This window comes from Elgaria multicarinata, chromosome 3, assembly GCF_023053635.1.
Source record: "Elgaria multicarinata webbii isolate HBS135686 ecotype San Diego chromosome 3, rElgMul1.1.pri, whole genome shotgun sequence".
Classification (NCBI taxonomy): Eukaryota; Metazoa; Chordata; class Lepidosauria; order Squamata; family Anguidae; genus Elgaria; species Elgaria multicarinata.
The window spans coordinates 60,804,439-60,823,062 of record NC_086173.1 but is presented as its reverse complement, the minus strand read 5'-3'; the positions used below and the strand labels follow the sequence as shown (position 1 = coordinate 60,823,062).

At 37.1% G+C, this 18,624-nt stretch overlaps 1 protein-coding gene across 1 annotated transcript in view; it reads right to left on the bottom strand.

Annotated features, from left to right (window-relative positions):
- Positions 1 to 18,624, bottom strand: part of MYH10 (myosin heavy chain 10) — a 94,132-nt gene that overhangs the window by 45,316 nt on the left and 30,192 nt on the right. The window contains exons 4-12 of the mRNA XM_063120432.1: positions 18,454 to 18,481; positions 13,527 to 13,629; positions 10,794 to 10,823; positions 9,568 to 9,585; positions 6,941 to 7,033; positions 3,027 to 3,090; positions 2,266 to 2,364; positions 1,106 to 1,249; positions 280 to 375 (exon numbers count right to left, since the gene is read on the bottom strand). Coding sequence (XP_062976502.1) covers positions 280 to 375; positions 1,106 to 1,249; positions 2,266 to 2,364; positions 3,027 to 3,090; positions 6,941 to 7,033; positions 9,568 to 9,585; positions 10,794 to 10,823; positions 13,527 to 13,629; positions 18,454 to 18,481 — 675 coding nt within the window. The remainder of the gene's footprint in view (positions 1 to 279; positions 376 to 1,105; positions 1,250 to 2,265; positions 2,365 to 3,026; positions 3,091 to 6,940; positions 7,034 to 9,567; positions 9,586 to 10,793; positions 10,824 to 13,526; positions 13,630 to 18,453; positions 18,482 to 18,624) is intronic.

Sequence of the window (18,624 nt, the reverse complement as noted above, 5' to 3'; positions counted from 1 at the left end):
TAAATGAGGTTATAATTCAAATACTTATTGAAATAACAAATACTTTGACATGGGGATTCTCCAAACAGTCTTTTTAATAGCTGTGCAGACAGAATTAAAACAGTGAACAATACAATTTTTTCAGTACTCAAGCACTGGGTGTTCTTGTTACAACTACAGCTGCCTCTGGCAGAAAACTATGCAGAGGAAGCTAAGCAAACTCTTTCTTGGACTGAAACACCAGTGTATAAAATGTATGAAATTCAAGTAAGGTTCTACTGTGCTTGTAAATACATGTACCTGTATTTTCTGGCATAGATGCCTGGTCGGTGTTCCGCTCCTTCTTGAAGGAAATATTACCAAACTGTAGTACTGAGGATACCACTTTCAACATAGCTGAAACATGAGAAACTTGATAACAATCCATTTGCCTTAAAATACATCTTTCCATTCATATCTGATACACAACTGAGTTAAAAACAACTAACTGGTTGAGGAAAACCACAGGAACACTGGTGCCTGCCCTAGACAAGGGGTAGACAACCAGGGGCCCAGATGTTTTGGACTCTAACTCCCATAATTCCTGAACCACGGTAGTTGTAATCCAAAATAGTATATGGTACCATGTTGCCCACCTCTGTCCATGATAGGTTATATCTATTTCAGTCTAATTTAGAGGTATAGTTGGCAAGTGTACCAAGTCAAGAAATAAAGGCATTTGTCACAGACTCCATGAAATCTCCAATTCAATAAATGTACTGAAAGTCTGCATAAACATAACCCTGTTCTGTGCCAAGCGGAGCTGTGACCGCCATAAGTTATGCCATTTTTAATTTTGTGGTTATTCTTTTGGAGAAGGATAATGAGCTATATGTATGGCAGTGATGCCCTGACCACAAAAGCCTGCTCAAAAGTTCTTTCAAGTTTTTCAGATTTTACCAGGCATTACACACACACACACTTAGTTTCAACGCCATCTCTAAAACTATTAATGATTTTTTTATTAAACTGGGATGTGTGGGATGCTAAATTCTGAATTCATGCGAAATGCCACTTAACCTTGGATATAATACAAGACTTCCATCCTGCTATCCATTCAATAAATCTACAAAACGGTCAAACATACCCACGATTTCATCATGAGAAAAGCCCATGATATGCATGGCTTCCATTGTCTCTTGGAAATTATCCTTATCTTGCTGGCCAGGAATGGGTATGTAGCCATTGGACAGGAATCTGTAGTTATTAAATCCTTCAAGGAGTAAGTCAGCTGTGATGAGGTGAAAAGATGAGTCAGATTTGTTCAAGAAATTTGGGTATTAATAAGTAGTTCTCTATTCTTTTATTCAGGTTTAAATAAACTACAGTTAGTAATGGCATGTCAGCATTTCATTCACTAACAATAACAAAGTTCAAACAATGACCAGTTCCCTAGAATTTTTATTTTTTTAAACACACAACATAATACCATATTTCTTCAATTGTAAGACGCCATCAATTGTAACACACACACTAATTTCAGTACCACCAACAGAAAAAAAAAAACCTAAGACATGCCCGTGATTCTAAGACGCACCCCATTTTTAGAGATGTTTATATGGGGAAAAAAGTGCGTTTTAGAATCAAAGAAATAGGGTAGTTAAATCCAGAGCAGTTTTTCACACTGGACTGGAAATTTATAATAAAAAAAAACTTTCCAGAAAACAATTCTAGATAAACAGTATTCCAAGAGAAACATATGTATATATTTAATACCCTTAAAGTGTATCTACATCCACAATGCTAGTGATCCTGAGGTGACTCTTTCCTTGATTGATGCTTGTTCTAAAGTGTAAATAGCATGCTGCTTTGGCCTAGCCTACAGTGGCTTGGCGTTCTTCCCAGCTGGAGTGCTCTTCTTTCCAACGTGGGTTTGGCAGTTGCTGCCAGCACTCCTTCAACTGTCCTACTTGAAACTGAAGTGTTTCTGTCCAGCTAAGGACTCAAACTGTATAAAGCTTTAGGTTGCAGTTCTCTGTCAATATCGATCACACTCGTTTTAGGGAAGCCTGCACCACTGCAGCATTCCAAATACAGAACCATAACTCTATCCAGCTTCAGAACCTATTACTTAGGAATCAATTCACCTAAGATACCCTGGATAGTCCCAGGACAAAGAAATATTGAGAAATAGAGTCATCTTTTTCATTTACATAAGCAAGGGAATACTAAACAATGGCATTAATTCAGCCTCTGTTCAAATGCTATAATTAATGAATTAAAAGATGCCAATATATGTTGACTTACCTTTCAAGTGTTCAGCTGCCCCAGCTAGCAGCTGATAGAAAATATGAAAAGTTCGTTCATCTTTGGCTTGACGAACTGCACGTGACTTTTCTAGTAAGTCTGGGCCACAGCAGTTAAGGATTTTAATGGGCACCTGTGCATCTTGTCATGAAAAGGAAACAAACCCCTCCTAAAACAGAAGTGAATTGCTCATTTCTGTCCTTCCCATGAATTCTATTTTTAATGGTGCCTTTATATGCATCAGAAATTCTAAGGATGGAACATAGGTTGTTAAATTAGCAGCTCTAATGTTGTTAGAGGTGCAATACATTTTCAAAATTTAACAGTCCAAGTTACATTCCCATAGACCACATTATTCAGAAGTCAATCTGACTGAAATTATTTCCTCAGGTTTCAAATAAATTTATGGGCAGTATCCAATGGAGCTGACCCACTTCCACTCATTCCATTGCACTTGTAGGAACGCTGCTCTCACAACAGCAGAAACACTATATGCCACAACAGAACACAGAACACAGCCTAAGAACTGTTCGGCTGACAAAGCTTTATTAACTGTAGCAGACCTGGAACCTGTGTAGCATTTAATGTTCAAACATATTTGGCATTTGTTCTGGAAATCAATAAAGAAAGTGTTACTTCTAGATGAACCTTAGGTTCTCCAGTATTACCCACCAGTAGAAATTTACCACTATATTTTAACCAAACTATGAGTACAGCTAATGTCAAATCATTAATCAAATGTGTAGTTGAAAATAGGATACATGTTTCAATGTTGGCCCCAACAATATAACCAGTAACATCAAAATTTATTCTGATGAACTTGCCCTGCAGGGAAAGCATAGATAAGAGGTTACCACATTTTTCAAAAAGAGGATTTCAGAGTGTTAGATAGAAAAACAAAAACAAATATTAAATACAATAGCAGAAAACCTAAGCAATAGAGTAAAACTGAGAAGCATAAAAACTATTCCAAACAGGTAAAAATACTAATTTAAAGATTCATGGCAAATATAAAGGTTAACCTGATACCAAGAAGAATACAATCTTGGTCTGGGCATACCTCCTGTGCGAGACCATTCCAAAGAGGGGGCATCACCATAGAGAATTTTTTTTGTAAATAAAAAATATATTTCTTATAGACTGAATAAGGAGAATGGCCTCTTCTGATTATCTCATTGCATGGGCAGGTTGATATGTTACATATTCAAGTTCCTTTAAATTGAGAATTACACTGAATAGTATAACTTACACTCAAAATTTATTAGCACCAGCAATTTCCCTCAACTACAGTTACATCTATTAAATCAAGATTGTATTTGGTATTGCTCTTCTACACTCCCATCAGGTGAAAATGCATAATACATTTCTCCTTTGGGGGAGGATCTCTCTCTCTTATCAAGTCAGAATTTTAAAATCCTCACTATTGGAGATTACTTTTATATAAAAATAAACCACCATCTGGAGTGCATTAAACTACTCATTACAAAAATAGTGCCAGAGCCACTGGAGTGATTACGTTCACAACATCAATGCAGACTTAAAGAAAAAATGTAAATGAAAACGATGCTGAAGTTTTTCACAGGAAAAAAGAACTTAACTGCATTCATGTAATCTTTGTGGCTTCCATAAGAAGTGAACAAAACAGAATATTAAGCAGTGAAATCTGTGAAAGTTTAGCTAATGTTCCATCTATGGGGTGACATTTAGGTTTGAAAAGCATGGCTAAAAGGTTGTCAAATACTTACTATTCTACAATCCCGCTGGTGGTAGACCTATCCCAGGGATAGCGATTGTGAGGCCCTGCAGATGTTACTGGACTGCAACTCCCATCATCCCTTACCATTGGCTATGCTGGCTAATGCTATTGGGAGTTGCTGTCCAGCAACATCAGGAGGGCCACACATTCCCCACCCACAATCTAACCCAACCAAGTTACAAGAAAATGCCTTCCTCATCAAATATATATATATACACACACACACACACACACACACACACACACACATACATATTTAGGCTAAAACATCTTCAATGGAGATGTTTGCTCATAGCTTTGTGTAATGGCTTCATAAGACATTGACCCTACAACTAACACCCTTAAATATTAATTCCCATTTTTGTTGTTTTGTGATTCTCGCCAATCCAGATTAAAATGAAACCAGATATACTCTTGAACTTGCTTTGAGAACATGGGTTTAACTGGAGCTCATCTAAGAGAACACTTCGTTTCATTTTAACCTATGTTGGTGGCAGTGACACAACACTACAACTGGATAGAGGAAGAATAGGGAAGGAGGGTACACATTATCCATAGCCCACTCCCAGTCCTTTAACTGAGATTCCATGTATGTCTAAACCAGGGAGTCAAGCCATTACAACAACAACAACAACATTATTATTATTATCATCATCATCATCATCATCATCATCATCATCATCATCATCATCATCCTGGCTCAAGTCCAAACCCCTGACACAAAGGGGAAGCAGACTTCCAGTCCAATTACTGCCTAATGCTCCCCAGGCCATTACAAATTATAGAAGCCATTACAAAATCAAAATATATCAATCTTCTCAGGTATTTTATGTCCTTATTCTGGTGGAGCCAGAGTGTGCACCACATTAGGTGTTTTGTTATTTTGTTAAACCCTTATTAGGTTTTATTCCCTAAATTGGGCTACAGTGCCTTATCTAAAGCCATACCATGAGTTCAAAACCAAGGTAAGATTTTAACCAGGGACTCTCATGTTCGGCCACTTTGGAATGGTAACTACTGGTGCAGAGAACACACATATGTGCATTATATAAGAAATGGTGCACAAGACTATATTGAAAGTTGGATTGGAAGGCTAAATAAAGTGAGTGGCTAAAAATAACGTCGGAAACAGCAAGGGGGAAAGACACTAAAAATGTCACAAAAGAGGAAAGAAATTGTTCTCAGAGGCCTAGAAAAACTTTTATTGGGCCCAATGCATATCAGAAAGAGATTTCATTCCTCAGGGGCCACTTGTTTTTCTCCAAATAAAATGCAGAAAATTTTCCTCTGTTGCAAAAGATTCACACAAGGCCCTACAGGAAGGAAAATCCTTTCCAAAAAGCATTGGGTCCAAAGTTTTTCTAGGCAGCTAAAAGCATTTTTGCTCCTGTTTTATGAGATTAAAAATATTCTTGGTTATCTCTCTTTTTGTAGGGAATGAGGTATAAGAACAGATCAGTTCTTTTTATTACGAACTTCACCATTGTGGCATGGATTACTGAAAAAGTAAAACTAAGCTCACATTCTCGCTTTATTATTAAATGCAATTATTTTTAATGGATTTTAAAAGATAAAACATGATAAATCTTATTATTACTATTTTCATTTCTGTACTGCCTGAAGATCTCTGGACAGCTCACAACAATTCAAATTTACCTTGTTTTATATAGTAATACTGTTTCACTTTTTAATTTTTTTAATTGGCTTTTATTAATACATAAAACATTATACAACATATTGTTATAACACAATCATTATATACAATCAATTATATTACTCAATAAAAGCACCCAGCATACTACCACATATTAAACATCTAGGAATAAGTTTAATATCAAATAAATTAAATTCTCATAACACCACACAAAAGCATCCAAGAATGAGTTAAATATCAAATAAACTAAATAGACTAAACCATACGTAGGATCAAATTTCACATATCTTCTAAAGCCAATGACTTATAAAATAGCAAAAGAAGAATATATGATAATCTCTATATCATAATTATTTTGCCATTTTTCAATAAAAGGTTTCCATTCCTCCATAACTTGGGGGATCTGACTACTTCACTGATTTTCAATAATTGTACAATTTGCCAAACTTGAATAACCCATTCTTTAGATGCAACTGGCTTTCTATTTTTCCAGTTCTTGTCATTAATCATCTTTGCTACTGTTAACACATTTGATATCATTGGCTGACAAATTTTTGGGACTTCGGATTGAAAAAAGCTCTAATAACACTGTTGTAGGGTTAAGGGATAAGCTATATCCTGTTATTTTAAAAACTACCCTTTTAACTTGTTTCCAAAAATCTTGGACACATCCAATACACATGCATATATCAGCCGAGTGCATCCCTCATTTCCGACATACACAATAATCTTTTCTATATATTTTATTTTAAGTTGACACAGTTTGAGTTAGTCATTCCTCTTGTGAAAACTATTCTCCATTCTTCTTCACTAATTCTTGCTGCTGTCCCTGATTCCCAACGGGTTTTAAAGAATTCACCCTTATTTAAACCTAAATATCATGCACATCTCATATACAAACACTGAACTAGTATATTTGAGCACATCCCTGCTTATTAAGACATGTACATACCAACACAACAGGGAAATACTCATTATTTAGCTTTGTAATTGGCACCTAGATGAGCCAAATTCAGGGCTAGAATATACCCAGAAAAGGGTTGAGATTATGCACACCTGAATCAAAACATTTTATAATACAAGTACTTTTAATGCACAAATCTCGTGTGTCTGGGGTGGGGGGAAGGTTCATAGTGGGGGGGGGGAGAGAACAAGGTTCACAGTTTCAAAGATGAGCCCAATTTTATTACTTTTAAGTGAGTTTGCTTAAAAAGAACTGTTAATGATTTAACTAAGAGTTGTTTTTTTAAAAAGGACAGACTTACAAAACGGGAGGAATTATCATTTTTCACAGTCTTTGCATTCCCAAAAGATTCCAGAATTGGATTGGCCTGCAGAAGCTGACGTTCCAGTTCACCCTAAAACATATATAGACAGAAACACAAAGTTATACAAACCCAATCCAAAAGCAGCATGCTTTCCCAGGTGCAGTTTCTTTTCAGTTGTCTTGACCCCATTTGTCTTCTCAATACAGCATTTTCAAAATAGGCTTAATGCTGTTAACAGTTGAGACCGACTTGACTATAACAATAAAAGCAGTTGAGAAGGATGGAATTACATTGAACACAAAAGCTCAAATTAAAGTGTGGGCTGATGAACAAAACACAGGGTTAATAAACTCTGACATTTTTCAGACCAATTTTTTTTAGAAACTTCATGTCCCACCACTCCATTGAAATGGTAGTGTTAGAAGTGGGGGTGGGCAAAGATCTAGTTGCTGTTGTTGTTATGCAACATGGGTATTTAGCATTTTAACTTAGCAACTGTAGAGAACATATGTTTGTCATGGATCTATCTCTACAATTTAGAAAGATTTCTGCCTAATGACCTTGCAAAATTGGTTTGAACTGGATTGACCATCATAGTTGAATATTTAATGAAGTTTGCTCCTTGTCGTAATTCCGAATGTTCTTATACTTGAGCTCAAAACATTATGACAAGAACATACACAGGACACAAAGTCAATTTTGCAAGTTTATCTTAAAGCCTCTTGAACCTGAAAGAAGTGTCTGTGTTGCCCGATCAGACATTTTAGGAAAGATATTATGCCACTGATGCCCATTTCAACACCTGTGTGTATCCATTAGCCCAATGAAGAGACAAATTGGTGGAAGTTATGATATCGCTGCCTTGGCTTGGATAGCAGCGGGGGAGGGTGGGGAAGGAGAGAAGAGATGGTAAATTTGTATCTGGAATATAATTGGAAAATTAATATTAGCAACACTAAAAGGTCTGCTTTTTCCAGTCAATCTTACTGTTTATAGAACACATTTGCCCCTTAGAAATGCTGCCTTACAACAGAGACCTCCATTCACAAGTCTTGATTCAACTGCTTCTATATACCAACCAATATTTTGTAGTAAGATTAGTTTTGTTTGGTCGTAATTACAGATGTGTTAAAGAGTTTTGCCTACTATATTTAATATATGTACAGAACCTCCTTAGAGTGTGTTCGCTGAATAGATTTCTTGCTCAACCTCTGCTTATCCATCCTCTTAGTCTCATTTTCTGTCTCACTGATTGCAATGGGAGTGATTTAAGCAAGTGCCTAAGCCTCCCACTGAAATCAATGGGATTTAACTGTGCTTAACATTTGCTGAATTGTGTCTTATAAACAATGCAATGTAATTTCAAAGGGTTGTATCTAACCCTGCCTGTCCACCAGCAAAAAGGAAGGTCTTCCTCTTTCCCTGCAGACATACACACATCCAAATTTGCTCCAGAGGGTTGAGGAACCCTCTGGGGTTGAGAAGATTTGCAGATGTGGCAGGGCACAGTGGGAAGGTGAGCAAGGGGAAGTCTCATTGCTTGAGTGGAAGCAACGTTGGATTTAAGTCATAGACATGTATTTCAATGTTCAACTAGGACTCCAAGCTTTATATAATTAATAGATCTTTAGCATGAAAATAATTTGTGGAAGTCCAATATTGTATTAATTTGGTAAAAGCCTATCCCCAAAGGCTTCCATTGAGGAAAGAACACAATGTTGCATTTTTATCTGTTACTCTAGCCTAATCTCAGAAAAAAAGCTTTCCCCTTGAAAAGGCAGAAAAAATAAAATAAAATACATAAGCCAAGTAGCAGGAGACCAAACAAATAGCCCATTGATATGAAAACAAACTGTAAGTGATCAGCTCACATCGTCTGGTTTGACAAGCAGAAACAGTCTTAAGGGTTGCATAAACAATAGTGACTATATTAATGGGTTCTGTGGTTGAACTTCAGGAGAGCCTGAAGGAACAGAGCTAGTCAGGAATAGAGTTGATCTCAGATTTGGACAGTTCTGAAGATATGAAGTATAACAAGAAAAATCCTTCCATGGAATGCTGATACTATCTCCTGTTACAGTCCAAGAAACCTAGTACAGTATGCCTTCAGTTGCCTCCAATAAGCAAAACCAATTTCAGTTCACTGAAGAGAGAAACCAATTTGCCACAAAAAGTTTATGAACAAAATAACAGTTGTAATCGGTTTATTTGGTCTCTACAAAATGCCTTGAAGTCTGCAGAATTACTTACCTATAAAAACATCAAAATATGCTTCAAATTTAATTCCTACATATAGGGCCCTATGATGCTTGGTACACCTTGACTGTCTTAGTGCCATGTATCCACTCCCATAGACAGGGCCACCTGAAGAGAATCCTCCCATTCTGTAATATTTCACAGAAGCTTTAAACCAAAGGCAAGATTTGCCCTGCCCTTAACGTAAATTGAGTGAGATCTTGGAAAAAGCATCCGAAATGTTCTGCAGGTGTGATAACATGCAATATATTCATGCAAATCAGCAGTGTAGTGATAGATAAGGAAGAGAGTCATTGCTCTCAGCATCCCTGTGATTTGGCTCATTGTGAGAGCAAGTTGATAAGCTAGAAGAGCTACATGCTACTCACATACAACAGGGATCCACTCTGCAGTTCAAAATGACAATGAAAGAGAATGTTAATGGTTATGAACTTATGAGAGCTACAGAAACACAGTGGGATTAAGAATTCAAAATGTTTTATTGAGTTCCTGCAGGAGAATTCACTTGTCAGCTTTTTAGAAAGCCTACAGCAAAGTTGTAACCATGAACTCTTCATCAACTTCACAAAGAATTAAGTAAGCCCAGTAAACATGACAACAGGAATCTTGAGGTAGTAAGAATGTACGCCTTGCCTAATCTGGCTACATTGCCAGGGAGAACCACCAATTTTTTTGCTCTACACCAAGAATTCTTCTCCAGCCACTTTAGCTTATGGATAAGTAGTCAGCCATCTGTCACTGATTAATATTGGGCCATAAATATTATGGAGTAAAAATCTAAAATATACTATGTTGCTCCCCTGCTTTTTCATAGGAAATCAGCAGTATAAGCCCTTCCTTGCTAGTAGAGCCAAAGTAGCTTGAGTTTACACATTGAACCAAACAGCTCACCAGCCTATGACCTAGCAAATCATGGATTGTTCTACCTTCAGCAGGATTTAGGGTACACTTGCATTCCACAATCCCAGGGAGTCACTGATGAAACTCCTACTCAATCTAACAGCAGTTTTTTCAGCTTAAACATTTGTACTACATTACATCAGTTCAAGACATTATACAGGAAGGAATAGGCTATTTATTTAATCAGGTCTGGCAAAAAAGAAATGGGGTTAGGAGAGAAGGGAGAAAAAGAAGAATCAAGAACAATCTGCCCTGGAATCCACATATCAGGCCCACCCCACCCTGCTGAGTATCTAGAAGAGCTAATGAAGTCACACTTCGTTGTACCTAGCCCTAAGAAGCCTGAAGTTCAGCTTTGCCCTGGGCCACAGGAAATCAGTAGGCATTTCAACACTAAATACTTTAACTTTCCCCATAAAGTCAACAAATTATTGGACAAAACACCCAGTAAGCTTGGAGTCTTCATGCCTCACTGCTTTGTCTGTTATAGTGGAGTGGTATGCTCACTAATGGGGAGTTATATCTTTGTGTTTCTGTATATAAGCAATAATGAAGTTCACTATCAGCTGCATGCCTGTACCAGAAATTACTTGTATACTTATATTGGATGTTGACAGGTAGCCTCCTAAAAATGTAAAACAATAGATCAAGATTAATCCTATATAAACTTTAGAAGCATAAAAAAGACACTTGCCTGGTGCTTCACTGGCTTAGGTGACTCGGGCTGTTTGTTGCAAACAAACAAATTCACATGTTAGCAAATCTGACCTTCCTCTCCCCCCGCCCCCTTTTGCAAGATTTCACTTCCATAGATGCTAGCATTTGATTAGCCACCATGTTCACAGCAATAGCTACATTTAAGCCAGACAGGATGAAATGTTAACCTTCATGTTCAAAAGACAGTTGACTATCTAAAAGTAGTATTTGTTGGTATCTCATGGTTTAAGCTCCACAGTATTTAGAGGTCTCACACTAGTAATTTAGAAAAGATTTGGATTGATATCATAATAATAAGAGATATATGCTATCTCAAGCCTTAAATATATGTAGTATTTGCCCAATAGCTAAATTACAGAAGGCTTCAGCTACTGGACATTATAGAAACGTAATAATTAAATATTTCAAATAGGGTCTGTCAATATCTCTGGATCACACCAAAGTCTCAACTCTGTTTTATATGAATGCCTGTACCAGGATCCCTAATGCACATGCATAGAGACATTGGTATGCAGGAGCTGCTCTGATCACTTTTGTGAAATGATGGAATACACTCCAAGTTTTGCACATACAAAGAAATCCAAACTCTCAGAAGAAAATGTGACACCAACATACAGAGCTCTATACTGTCTCCTTTGCTGTTTGTAAGCTGCTCAGAGAGCCTTTTTTAGCTGAGGAACTGGGTAAAAACATGATAAATAATAAATATATGTGTATAAGGAACCTGCAGTGCTCTGGAATGTTTCCTAAATGTAGTTTACCCGAACTCAAAATTTGCCAAAGTTTACTAATGGTTATTGTGTCACCCAATTTATTTATCTTTTTTGCATAAGCCAAGGAGGACCTACCATTCTTCTTTGTTCATAATGCCATAGTTCTAAACTGGATTATGTATAGAGAAGTTAAATTAAAGCTACCCACCTAAAGCTGCATCATCAAGTATCACAGTTCATAAAAAGCAACAAAGACTAATGGTGCAAATTTAAACTTGCACTTCTGAGATATGAATTAGATACTCAGTTTCACATTTACTGTGCACTATACACTGAATAATGTGGATACACATTATGGCCATCAAGTCCCAAAACATGCCATGCCAAATGATGGCAATGGCAGGAATATTTTTATTATGATCAATATACAGTTTACACAAGAAGGCTGCATTCTTGTTAATTGTGCCCCATAGCTGGAAGTTTTAGAAATCAGAGTGCATTATCATGATTTCAAGTGGTACAGACCCATGCTCTTTTCCTCAAGTAGCAGTGTCAATTTATGCAAATATATAATTTATAAAGTTGAAGAATTGAGGATGGGTTTAGCAGGTACACACCTTAAAGCAGTCTTCTCCAACCTAACACCCTGCAGATGTTTTAGACTACAACACCCACCATTCCTGATTATTGGCCCCACTGAGTGGGGCTGATGGGAGTACAAACATCTGGAGGACACCAGGTTAGGGAAGGCTGCCTTGTAGACTTAGACCATAAGACACACACCATGCTTTCACAACTATCCGGAGTTAATGATGCTCTATTTCCAGCTTCCCTACAAAGTGTTATTATGATAGGCAGAGTACAACTGGAGAGGGTGCAGGTATTGCATCAACCACATGTGAGTGTGTGTATGCTCTGTGCATACATGCATCAAGTGCATGTCCACTCAAACCATGAGGCCTCATCAGGAAAACAAATTGCCCCCAACAATGACAGATGCATTTTCCCCCTAACTCCAACACTGTCCTAAATGCAGTATTTCCCCACGTAAGAGTCAGACACTAATTTATACTCAGCTATTCATTCACATGACAAAAAACTATGGGGCAGATTCAGATAGCATTTGGATATGTGCCTAAATTCTAAATGACAAGAGTAAGGGGCTGGTTAGGTGCCTTCTTACCAATGTCTCCTATTGCAGTGTATTTTGCTCTACAGAATTCAAAGAATGGCCTCTGAGATGAGGCAGCTCATCTAAAGCCTCTCCTTCAATCTCAGGTTTGGTGTACACAATATTGCAACAGAATCCTGCAAACTAGCTTTTGTATTTAGGATAATGATGATGCCAGCTAAAGGGGAGAATTCATGCCTTAAAAGGTTTTTAAAAACAACAACTCCCAGTTAAAAAGTTAAATGCAATCAGAGCCATCTCATTGCATATCACTATACTACAGTAGCAGCATGTGACATCTGGCATCTCTTGAAACTTGCTTCTGTCTCAAATATTCGTCACAATAATCCTTAGGCTAACAAGCAAGAGCATCAAGTTATATTTTAATATCCAAGAGAGTTCAGAAGTGGGGCAGTGGAACTTTAAATAATATTTCATTCAAGAATACGTAAAGCCTATTTCACTTTGTGTAATATGTATTTAAAAGAATGCACCATAACAAGATGCTGAATATAACAGAAACGTTATATCACGCTGCACCCAACTATTGATGATTTGTAGTTTCTAATACAGTGTAACCGTAAGACTATAATGAGGTGACTAATCCAGTCATATTTCCCAGAAGTATCTTTTTCAGGCCAGAGAGAGCCCTTCCCTGAGCAATAGGCAATGATGCAAACAGCAGTGATTACAAACTAGTTTTTAAAAATTTAAATGACCTATTTTCAACATATTGTTCTTATGAGGATGAAACTGGCTTAACAGAGTTTTATTCACAGTGTTACAAAAACAGATAATTAAACATGAAGTGCTAGGTAAAACTTACAGGAATATTGTGGTCCTTTCTTCCTTTATGAGAGGAAGCAACATGTGCAAGATACTGAATGACTTTCTTGGTGTTTTCTGTTTTTCCAGCACCTGATTCACCTCTGCAAAAACACACATAGTTTAAAGCTAGATTTGTACAAGAGAAACAATAGTAAGTTCTTCACTACAATTTAACTGCTAGGATCATGTTTTTAATGTTATGTTTGGACAACTGTGGGGTACTTTTATTTCCTGAACTATCAGAAGATGTGGAATTGACAACTGTACTAACGAAAGTTGTTCTACAGTATGACCACAATGTCTTCTTTTACCACTGCAATCCTGCAAACCCAGCCTGTAGCTGATTACAGTGAGTTTGTTAAGTCAGATGCTACTGTAGAGGAATAGCACTTTGGATATCATGCTCCATCATTGCAGGATTTTAAGAAGGCCTTGAAAACATATTATTTTACCTTAGCCTTCTCCTGATACAACTGCTGTTGGTACTATTGTTGCTGGCTTTTATGGTTGTTTTTACTACATTTATGTTTTAATGCTTTGAGTATCTTATGGATAAAGTGTTTTATTGTTGTAATCCACCTTGGGAGGGCTTCTGCCTTGAAAGGCAGCCAAGAAATATTATAACTAATAAATATATTTCTCAGAGAATCCAGGTATCTCATAACAAGAAAGAGATCTTGGGGTTATGGTGGAGAGATCAATGAAAATGTCAACCCAGTATATGGCGGCCACTGTAAAGAAGGCAAACTCCATGTTATGCATTATTAGAAAAGGAATTGAGAATAAAACTGCCAGTACCATATTGCCTTTATACAAATCTAAGGTGCAACCATACTTAGAATACTGTGTATAGTTCTGGTCACCACACCTAAAAAAAGATATCGTAGAGCTGGAAAAAGTGCAGAAAAGGGCAACTAAAATGATCAAAGGACTGGAGCATCTGCCCTATGAGGGGAGGTTACAACAGCTGGGGTTGTTTAGCTTGGAAAAAAGGAGGCTAAGGGGAGACATTATAGAGGTGTACATAATTATGCATGGTGTGGAGAATGTGGATAGGGAGACATTTTTCTCCCTGTCCCATAATACTAGAACCCGGGGTCATCCCATGAAGCTGATTAGTGGGAGATTCCAGACAAATAAAAGGAAGTACTTCTTCACACAGTGCATAGTTAAACTATGGAATTCACTACCACAAGATGCAGTGATGGCCACCAATTTGGATGGCTTTAAAAGGGGGTTGGATAAATTCATCGAAAAGGTTACCAATGGCCATAACCCCTGATGGCTATGCACTATCTCCAGTATCTGAGGCAGTAAGCCTATGCACCAGTTGCTGGTGAGCATGGGTGGGAGAGTGCTGCTGCACTGTGTCCTGCTTGTGGGTCCCTGGCTGACAGCTGGTTGGCCACTGTGTGAACAGATTGCTGGACTGGATGGACCCTCACTCTGATCCAGCATGGTACTTCTTGTGGTCTTATTAACTGTCTTAATTTGAATCAAGAATGGCAGATGAATGCTCTGGCAATTGATGGGAATCAACTACACCTAACCACTTGAGTGACAATGGACAGAATTTCCACACTGGACCTGAACACAGGAAATGTTTTCAAAATGAACATGTCAGCAATTACAAGGGCAAATTTTCTGCTCCTTTCAAGGATATACCCAGACTTAGGTGATAGATTTGGTATTTTGAATAATAAAAACACAATACTAAGCCAACTTCAAAAATACCATTCAGTCACCTAGCAATTAAACACTAAAATCCTAGTCACATCCTAAGCCACCCAGGAGATAGCACTTGAATCTTCACATTACCAACTGTCATATAGCGTTGGTCCAAGAGCCCTTCTTCTGCAACATTAATAGCTTGATCATTAAAGCAGAACACCAATCAAAATATCCAAGTCTGTTGTGTCTGTTTAATTGGTCTGGAAAAATAAAACTTGGGCCAATACATAAACTTAGAACCAAATAGAAGTTATGTGGACCAAAACACACACTTGCACAACTGTTTTGTATTACATTACATAAGACTTTTACATTCATAAAGATGTATCTTACTTCAAGGAGAAGGAACTTGAGAATAAGCTCTAGGTTCTACAGGAAATTACGTTATGCTTAGTAGGATATAAGAATTTCAAATATGCAGATAAGGGGTCATTTACAATATCAAAAACACCACTACTAGACCTACCCAGATTACATACAAACCCAGAACATAATGTTAATTAGACAGGGTAGGTTCTATCCTCTTTTTATAAGAACTAGCTAGAAACTGAAACTGAAGTTAACTTCCCACCCCCACCCCAAGGGTGTACTTGGTGCCAGATGGCTAACTACTCAAAATGTCATGGAATATTAATTCCTGATGAAAGGGGACAAAACCCTGTAGAATGCTCTTGGAATATTCCATCACTTTGTTGCCAAATAGTCTTGTGATATACTGGGGACCTACATTCAATGATATTTCCTTATTGGTCATTTTTTTACCCATCTTTCAAAGGTTTTAAATAATGAACTTGACTGTCAAGAGCTCTGCTCCTCAATACAGCCTGTAAGCCAATCAGTCCTCCTCTCTTCCTTCACATAACCTATGCCCTTGCCTTCTATATTTCTCTATGAATCCGTACACATGTAATATGAAGCGAAGGTTAGAGATATTTGAGGTTCAAGGGATAGATGAAGTGCTCTGACAATTTATGGAAGTCAACTACACCTAACCTTTTGAGGGTGTTGTGAAGCAGGATTACCTGCAGTGATGTGGGGTGCTCTATTTTTCCATGGACAACATATCATTGGATGCTAATTGCAAATACAATATTAGTCAAACTTAGGAGTTTCAAAGTTATACGTAGATGAGTGGTTGTTGTCAGAACATCATGCACAGTTCTTTGGGTTGCTAAAATGTATTACAATTTTCAGATTTGTTTCCTCACCCCATCCCTTTACATTTAAACAATAAAAGGGAAGAAAATACTATTGTCATTAAATTTTTACAAGTACTCTAATACAAAATTCTACATAATATAGTGCTTAAACCACATTGACCTCAAATATTTAAGGTCAAATACTTGTTTTGTATGAGGACAAAAAAGTAGCATGGGGTACTTTTTAAAGCTTTGTTTACAAAAATAAACATATTCCAGCATGATCCCAACAGCCATCAATTTGATTGCAGACAACTCTCTTGGTGCCTACAAGACTCCCTGTCCAATTTTTATTTTTAAAGATTTTATTTCTCAAGTTTTTTTAAATTATTTTTTTAATCTGAGAGGCTTTGTGGAGCTCAAATCCACCTCTGCCTTCTATTTACGTTCTTGGGCAAGTTACTTTTCTTGTAGCATGTCTTCTAGGAAATCAGTGTTTTGTAACCAATCATGCTGAGCATGGCAGCCATTTTATGAATGGCAAACCCCATAGAAGCCACTTTGTGAGCTTGACCTCAACTCCCAAAATTCTAAATGTGCCACCAACCCAAAAGTTCTGGGACCCCAGCTCTATGGCATCAGAAAATTTTCCTGTATGATCTGAACATTTTCCATTGTAAATTACTCTAATTTGCATAGCGTAAATTATCATAATTTAACATTTCCCCCCCAAACCCTCATATAATTAGTTATCTGCATTCCGCAAGAAAGCCAAAATCCTATTTCAGCAGGTCCTCCTGACAATTCAACCATGCTTGCTTGCAAAAAAGAATATCTTACAAGTAGACCAAATCAATCACTCCAATAAAAGCTCACTGAGAGCCCTACGTAAAAGCAGGATATGAATAACTTTTTAAGCACATCTCAGGTTTTGTGTAAAAATAGGAAATATTGCCAGTTTATTGGCAGTGTCTTTATTGTGGTTACTAATCAACTTTCATAACATCATTTATATCTGACATCCTAGCCATTAGTTCCATCAAAAATATAATTGTCTATACATTGTACAAATTGGACAACATGATAGGTAATGACAGACATTTTCCATTCCTTGGGAGTGAAAAATAGTAACGAATTAGTGACCAACTAGACATTGCTTTGGCATGAATCAACATCTCAGCATAGAACACGAAATGTCGAATGGTGAAAGTAACTTCTTTCAAGTCCCATGTGTCTTGTGAGAAGCAGTTTATAATAAAATACTTAATATATTCACAGTTCCTACTTTTATCAGAACCAAGATACCTATAACATTGCTCAATGTTTTGCAGCTAGGCCTTTGAACCACAAGTCAATTACTACTATAAACAATGGATTCAAGTATAACAAGAAATTCCAGAAAGTCATGAGCAAATGAAGTAACAACTGACTTTCAGTTAACAGCTTACACTAGAGCCAGTGTGCCTATTATATGGAGCAGAGGTTTTGCCTACAAAACCTAGGTTTAACCCCTACTTTAGTCATGAATTTGCTAACCCATTGCATCCAATTCTTCCTCCAAACTGTAGAATGTATGTTGTGTCATGACACAACTATATTCAGTGTTTCCCCATCACTGCTTCACATCACTAACCACAAACAACCCAGGAACAGCACCCATAGTTTGTTGTTGAGCTGTGAACTCTGGGTTGTTCATGGTTAAAGATGCATAGTTAAATTATAAAGCAGGGTTCACATGTAATGACAATCCATGATTCAACTGCAACCCCCAATACAACAACTCATACTAAACCTGTATTTTGGTTTGTCATTACGCGCAAACCAGGTCTAACTCTAATTCTTACTAAGAGAAGAATGCCAAACCTTGTTCCCTTAAAAAAAAAAACCTGCAGTACACAACTTGGTGGTAATTATCTACCATTCAGTGAATGCAGTTAAACATTAACTCTTTCCTAATTCTTTTTAGAAACAGTGTCCAGGATTATTGGACAAGCACTAGCCTTCATCACCATGCTATCATAAAAGAAAGTTGAGCATCAAAATATATTTACTTACGTGCAAAGAATTGATTGGTCTTCACGATCTGTAAAAGAAAAGGGAACAAGTTATGACTGACATCTATTCTTGAATGACAGGGAAAAACAAGTACATAATAGGGATGTTTAGATTTTCTGAAGTTGAGAGTACTCAAAGGATATCAGGTTTTGAAGAGTAATGATTTTTCCA